Source organism: Nicotiana sylvestris, chromosome 3, assembly GCF_000393655.2.
Source record: "Nicotiana sylvestris chromosome 3, ASM39365v2, whole genome shotgun sequence".
In the NCBI taxonomy this organism is placed as follows: Eukaryota; Viridiplantae; Streptophyta; class Magnoliopsida; order Solanales; family Solanaceae; genus Nicotiana; species Nicotiana sylvestris.
In genome coordinates, this window is record NC_091059.1 from 13,950,017 (window position 1) to 13,958,029 (window position 8,013).

Below are 8,013 nucleotides of genomic sequence, written 5' to 3' on the forward strand. Positions count from 1 at the left end.
CTGTCCCATGGCTTGCCTAAGTGTTAAACGAAAACCTATAGGCATGATATCTACTGATTTCAGAAAAGATGAGGTATACTGATTTTAGAAAAGGTTGTTAGTTATTCGGGAAGGACGAGTTTTGACAAAAGATCAGAAATTCTGCAGACGTTAGACAATGATTTTAGATTTGTAAGCCAGTGAGACCTTCAGACTTGGTTATTAATTCCTATAGGCATGCTTTCTAAGCATTGCTGATTTTAAACACTTTTACAGACATAACAAGAGTGTAGAAATACTATAGGCATGACTTAAATGTTGTACTTCGTTTAAGCCTATGAACATGATATCTAAATGCAGTTAGTTATTTAAGCCTTATAAACAGGCTTGCCTAGTGACATATGCATATGCAACATTTAGATTTCCAGTTAACTATGAGCATGGTATCTATATGAGAGATGCAGAAATTTAACTTTAGGTAGGATATCCATATGAATGCAGAATTTCCAAAACCTATAGGCAGGATATGTATATGGGTGCAGAATTCCTTATAGGCATAGTATCTACATATGAAAGTGCAGAATTCCTATAGGCAGGATATCTATGTGATATGCAGAAATCAGAAATTCCCTATGAGTAGGACATCTACCCCTTTTACATACATAGTTATTCCCCCCTTTTTCACTAGCCATCCCAATAGTTTATTACAAAGTTATTATAGTCCAGAAAAATAAAGTAAAGAAAATACACCAGAAATTAATAGTACAACCAAGGAGAGCCTAATTCAGACTTCATGTCTGAAATATGAGGTGAACCAACTCCAAAGATCATGATCCAAAGCCTTTCTCCCATTTGTGTGTGCGAAAGTTCCCTAAGAGCCTCAAAAGGACCCCAGGCAATGCTCACACCCAAATGTATTATCAGATTAGGACAAGTGCATTGTGGAAAAGGCTAGCCCTCAAGTGTCCAAGTTTAGAGGGAGCTCAAACGGTCCTAAGGCAAGTCTCACAAGAGGGGGGCAGAACTTAAAGACTAAGAGAGAGTGCAAGTGCAGAAGTGAAATTCTGAAAGGGGAAAGGGAATAACTTAAAATCAGTGTGCATAGGGGTATTGAAGAGTGGGAGAATTTGCAAGAACATAAGAAGAGTAGGCTGACAGGCATACCCAGCAATGGGATATGCTGGCACACCCTCCAGCCTATTTAGAGGTTAAGAGCCCATTGGTTTAAAACTCAGTTCATGGACAACAACTCATATTTCCATGCCATAAGTCACCATTCACAAACACATAGGGGTAATGGGATAGGGAGTAAAGATTCACAACAGGAACGAGCAGTAGAACATAGGCATACTAAGCTAAATGTCGAACTCTATAGAAAACAATAAATTAGACATAGATACAAAGACTGTAAGTAAACACATTGGTGATGCTGAAACTTAAATTAGGACATACCAGTTTCAAAGAAATAAGTAGAAAAAGCAGTAGTCTTGTAAAAGCCAAAGTGCAAACAGGAAGACAAAATACTATAAGTGTGAGTTCAGAAGAGATTGTGAAATTGTGAAGTGTGCAGTCTGAAGTGTGAAGTGTGTGTTTGTGAAAAGAGTCGTGACTTTTATAGTGTAGAAAGCAGGCAGAAATAAGGTAAGAAAATAGTTTGAAAACTGATTGTCAATCAATTACACAAGGTTTCCCTTAATTAAAGGATTCAGATTCAAAACGAGTAAATCCATTTAAGGAAAGGAATTGAATAAGCACTTTGTGTAAAGCATGAAATTGAGGGAAAATACATAAAGGTTATTTAAGGACAGGGTTTTGACAGTACACGGTTTGTGCAAATAAGGTAAGGGAGTTAATTAATAGCCAGTAAATCACAAGGTCTAAGATTTCGTATGAATGAACCAAGTCAGAAAAGATGAAGAAGGGTTTTACTTAAGTTGAGTCATAGAGGAAATCAGTAAAAGATGGAAATCAATCAATCAAGCTATATTCAAAAGGAAGTTTGCACTAAATTTGAAAACCATTTAGAGGAAAATTGATCATATATAAGGAGCATGTGAGCATGAAAGAAGATTGTCGTGTAAATCAGTAAAAAAATACAGCGTAGAAGAGTTTAGCAAATATTTCAGCATTGTATGAAAACAAAGGTGTCCAAACTCAGTTCAGAGACTCAAAGTTAGTCTGAAAAAGTTAAGGGTTCTAAAAAAAAACCCTAGTTCAATCAAACCTCGGTAGAACCCCCAAAATTCTAGGGTTTTCACCTTGAATCAAGTACAAAGATGAGGAGGCAAGTAGTCGAATCGAAACATGTTTAGAGGTTTCAGAAAAGAACTGAAACTTCTAGCATGCTTCTTCCAACAACATAACTCATGAATAACATGTAAATACAGTAGATGGGTTTAAAGCAAACAAAGTAAAGAAACTAATTCGAAACATGATGAGAAAAGACTGATAAGAACAGTAGAAGAAAGCATGCTTAAGAAGATCCTTTTAAAAGAGATTTAAACAAAGTTCAATAGAAGAAAAATAGTAAGACCACTTAAGAACACGGTAGAAGAATACAGTAGGCGAAACATACCAGAACACAGTAGAAGAAAATAGTGGGATAAAGTAGAAAAGCATGCAAGAACATAGTATAGAAAGAACAGTAGAAGAACATACAAGAATGAAATATAGAAAGCACAGTAGAAGAACATACATGGTAGAAGGAAAACATAGAACACAGTAGAGGTAAATACACACAAACGAAACGGAAAAAAAGTCAGAGAAGCACTTAAGCATTTTCAGAGAACCCTAGATCGTAAAATAAAGACTTTGAAAAGTAATTTTTTGAAAGAAAAGTTAGGGAAATCATTTGAAAACTCAAGTTGAGCATAGATAAACAACAGATCTAAAAGAAAAATCGGAGAGAACCTCGAAGGGCTAGGGTTAGGGAAGGTTTGAGAGAGTTTGAGAGACGAGATGGGTTTTAGAGGCGGCGGGTGAATGAAAATGATTTTAGGGTTGGGGTGTTTGTGAATTAAAAAAGGAAAGGGGAAATTGTGACCGTTGATCAAAATGATCAATGGCCTGGATCAAAAGGGGAGCTGGGCGGGTTGAATTAAATGGGTCAGGGGTCGGGTAATTTAGAAATAGGGCCGGGTAATTTGAAATTCAATTGGGTTCGATTGGGGGGTTGATTTGGGCTACAATTGAAATGAAATAGGCTAGTATTTAAATAGCCACTTTTTCCCTTTTTATTTTATAAAAATAGTAAATGATTTTTGGAAATAAATTAAAGGAACTAAATTAATTAACAACATATAAATGTTAAATTAAAAATATTGGAATCAATTTTGTAATTATAAACGCAATTAAATCTTATAATAGGCTAAAATTGCAACTATATGCAATTCAGCTTTGAAAATACTAAATGAATTTGTAAAAATGTGTAAGAATTAATTTAGCTAAATTTTTGTATAACTATGAGAATAAAATAAGTTGATCTCCAAAATTATAATTTGAGGAATAAATATTGGTTTTTGTACTGCTAAAATAGGGCAATAAATTGATTTAAAAATATTTTTACAAAAAACTAGGAAAAATACTAAAATATTTGGACACATTTATATATGCATACACATGCTATTTTAAAAATATTTTGCATATTAAAAATATATAGGGAAACATTGGGTATCAAAAACTGCTCCTCTTTACCCGGGAAGGATGAAAGAGTTGTCGAGTAAAGATATGATGGCCAACTTTGACCGAACGAAATGGTTTGAAGAGGTTGGTATGATATGGCTCCTGAGAGTATGCCGATGAAAACCCTTTCAAGAACGGGCGCAATATTCAGATCGGGTTGAATGGTTAAGGTATAATAGGGGTGCGGGAACTGGAGTGAGATTGCTCCTGCTGAGATAGTAATTTCTAGCCGGTTTACCTGCAAATAAGCAATACAAGAATATATTGTGCTTAAATTTAAACATGATGCAAGTTCCCGTCGGACCATGAATGTTGTCTTTGGACGGTTAGGATGATGTCCTCAGACCATGACATCCTGGGATATGAAGAGTATAATAAAGGATTTGCAGGCCATGAAATGATGCTCTCGGGCTATGAGAATGAAGCCTCCGAACTATGATGCCTTTGAATAATGATATGTAAAAGATAAAAGGGGTCCTCAGGCTATGGCATGGCGTTTTCGGGCTATGAAAATGGTGCCTCCGAACAATGGCACCTTTGGACATATTGGTGATCTTTCCGCCCATGAGATGCAGAAGGTGGCGATCTTTCTGCCGATGAAGTGGCGATCTTTTAGCCGATGCAAGATGTAAGTGAAGTGGCGATATTTTAGCCCATGAGATGCATAGAGTGGCGGTATTTCAGCCGATGCAAAATGTATCTGAAGTGGCGATCTATCATCCAATGCAAGATGTAAATAAAGTGGCGATCTTTTAGCCCTGCAAGATGTAAATGAAGTGGCGATATTTCATCCATGCAGATGGAGGTAGAGCTTAACCTCGGAAGGCAGAATGGTAGCCTTATGCAATGCAGGAAATGCAGATGGAGGTAGAGCTTAACTTCGGAAGGTAGAATGGTAGCCTTATATAATGCAAGAATGCAGATGGAGATAGAGCATAGTCTCGGAAGGTAGAATGGTAACCTTATGCAATGCAGAGAATGCAGATGGAGGTAGAGCTTAACCTCAGAAGGCAGAATGGTAGCCTTATGTAATGCAAGAATGTAGATGGAGACAAAGTTTAGTCTCGGAAGGCAGAATGTTAGCCTTATGCAATGTAGGAAATGCAGATGGAGACAGAGCTTAGTCTCGGAAGGCATAATGGTAGCATTATACAATTCAAGAATGCAGATGGAGACAAAGCTTAGTCTCGGAAGGCAGAATGGTAGACTTATGCAGTGAAGGAAGTAAAAGGGCAAACAACAGTAGAGTTTTCTTCGCTTATAGAGGATTGCGGTATCGTGATTGCTGGGGATATTGTGCCTACTAGGGACACTTTTATGTGCGGACAACAGTTGCAAGCAAGTGCAACGGTTCGGAGAGTTGTATTCCTGAACTTTGTGAATGAGCGTATAGTATATTTGATGATTTTGCAACTCAAGTGTCTGCATCTAAAGAAAAATCGTGAGTTTGTAAAAGGGGGAGGTTAGTTCGTATCCCTGCTGGCTTTGCTTGACTTGCTCGATTTTGATGTGGTGATGCTACCCGTATCATTGGGGTAGCGTTGCTAAACAGAGCGATTTCAGAAATAAACATACATGATTTTAGTAAAGAAAATGTAACATAAATACATAACTAAGAATAGTTTTCTTTAGATGAATCGACGACTACGATGTGGTTCAAGACATTGCAACTTCTCTTGTTGCGGAGTTTTGAGGGTCTACCTCAATATTCTACCCAAGTTTAATGGATTGATGCTTTCGACTGCTGCTAGCGATGATTGGCTGAAATTGACTTCAGAATTTTGAGGGTCCTCCTCAAAATTCTTCCCCAGTTTCCAATTACGGAGGAAATGAAAATTTTATTGACTTGTGACCGAACCCATAGGGCTGCCTACGTATCCCCTCTTAAATGGGAATCGGGTCAGGTGGAGTTCAAATTACATCATGAAAGAAAGCATAAAGGTTACACATAGTATCGCGTGACTGCGTCTGAATTGATCGGCTTTGGCCAAACTTCCCCGTCCATTTCTGCATGTATGAGGTCTCCTCCAGTTAAAACTCGGTGAACCATGTACGGACCCTGCCAGTTGGGAGAGAATTTTCCTTTGGCTTCATCTTGATGCGGGAAAATCTTCTTTAATACCAGTTGCCCTAGTGTGAATTGCCTTGGCTTGACTCTTTTGTTGAAGGCTCTGGACATTTTGTTTTGATAAAGATGACAATGGAAAACTGCATTCATTCTCTTTCCATCTATAAGATCCAGCTACTCATAACAACTTTTCACCCACTCTACATCATCGAGTTATGATTCATGTATGATCCTCAAGGAAGGGATTTCTACTTCGGCGGGAATGACCGCTTCTGTACCATATACCGGCATGTAGGGGGTTGCCCCAGTTGATGTACGAACTGTGGTGTGGTACTCCAATAAAGCAAATTATAGTTTCTCGTGCCATTGTTTATGTTTCTCTATCATTTTCCTTAATATCTTCTTGATATTCTTGTTGGCAGCTTCTACGGCTCCGTTCATCTGAAGTCTGTAGGCTGTAAAATTCTTGTGTTTGACCTTGAAGGTTTCACACATGGTTTTCATCAAGTCAATGTTGAGGTTGGAACCATTATCAGTGACAATTGACTCCGGGATCCCGAACCGGCAAACGATACGGTCGCGGACGAAATCTTCCACGACTTTCATAGTCACTACTCTGTAAGATGCTTCTTTAACCCATTTGGTGAAATAATCAATTGCTACTAGGATAAACCTATGCCCATTTGATGTGGCAGGTTTGATTGGTCTAATAGCATCCATTCCACATGCGGTGAACGGTCTAGGCGAGTTTGTCGCATTAAGCTCACTTGGAGGCAACTTTATCATGTATGCGTGTATCTAGCAATGGCGACACTTTCGAACATACTGGATGCAATCTGTTTCCATAGTCATCCAAAAGTAACCAGCTCAGAGTATTTTCTTTGCTAAGGCAAAACCATTCCTATGTGGACCGCAGGTCCCTGCATGAATTACCTCTAATAGCCTGGATGCTTCCTTTGCGTCGACGTACCTTAGTAATCCCAAATCAGGAGTCTTCCTGTACAAGATTCCTCCACTGTGAAAGAAATTGTTGGATAACCTCCGAAGCGTGCGCTTCTGAGTAGCGTTTGAGAGTTCTGGGTATTCTCTTTTTGCCAAGTATTCATTGATATCATGAAACCAAGGCTTTCCGTCTGCTTCTTCTTCGACATAAGCACAGTAAGCTGGCTGATCGTGGATCTTTATTGGAAAAGGATCAATAAAATTCTTGTCCGGATGCTGTATCATGGATGATAGGGTAGCCAGTGCATCGGTAAATTCATTCTGGACTCTAGGAATATGCTGGAACTCTGTCTTTATGAACCTTTTTTCTCAACTCCTGTACGTGATGTAGATAAGGGAGTATTTTGGATTTCTTGGTTGCCCATTCTTCTCAGACCTAATGTATAAGCAAATCTGAATCCCTAATTACTAGCAACTCTTGAATGTTCATGTCAATAGCTTTACTGAGCCCTAAGATGTAGGCTTTGTATTCGGCTGTGTTATTTGTACACGGGAATCTAAGTTTGGCAGAGACCGGATAATGTTGACCGGTTTTTGATACCAGGACAACTCCTATGCCAACTCCTTTGACATTTGCTGCTCCATCGAAAAACATCCTCCAACCATCAAAGGATTCTGCAATGTCTTCTTCTATGAATAATACCTCTTCGTTGGGAAAATACGTTTTCAGGGGTTCATATTCTCCGTCCACGGGATTTTCAGCAAGGTGATCTGCTAGTGCCTTTCCCTTGATCCCATTCTGAGTTATGTAGACAATGTCAAATTCACTCAACAGGATTTGCCACTTGGATAGCTTGCCAGTGGGCATGGGCTTCTGAAAGATGTACTTCAAAGGATCCATCCTCGATATAAGGTATGTGGTATAGGCACATAAATAGTGCCTAAGCTTCTACGCCACCCAAGTCAAAACATAACAGGTGCGCTCTAATAGTGAATACCAGGCCTCATACAGGGTGAACTTCTTACTGAGGTAATAGATAGCCTGCTTTCTCCTCCTCCTTTCCTCATGCTGACCCAGAACGCAACCAAACGCTCCATCCAATACTGCGAGGTAAAGTAATAGATGTCTACCTGGCTCGGGCGGGACCAAAACTGGTGGTGTTGATAGGTACTTCTTGATTCGGTCGAAGGCCTTTTGGCAGTCATCGGTCCATTCCGACCAAAACTGGTGGTGTTGATAGGTACTTCTTGATTCGGTCGAAGGCCTTTTGGCAGTCATCGGTCCATTTGGTAGCGTCATCCTTCTTCAACATCTTAAAGATTGGCTCATAGATAACTGTAGA

At 39.0% G+C, this 8,013-nt stretch overlaps 1 protein-coding gene across 1 annotated transcript; it reads right to left on the bottom strand.

Moving 5' to 3' along the window:
* Positions 1–7,106: 7,106 nt before the first annotated feature.
* On the bottom strand, positions 7,107–7,571 carry LOC138887066 (uncharacterized). Its single transcript, XM_070168778.1, has one exon. It carries the CDS (start codon positions 7,569–7,571, stop codon positions 7,107–7,109), a length of 465 nt encoding a protein of 154 aa, XP_070024879.1.
* Between the last annotated feature and the right edge of the window lie 442 nt (positions 7,572–8,013).

Bases quoted from the DNA above. Each gene is read 5' to 3' on its own strand.
- LOC138887066 (XM_070168778.1), bottom strand. From the start codon at position 7,571: ATGGATCCTTTGAAGTACATCTTTCAGAAGCCCATGCCCACTGGCAAG.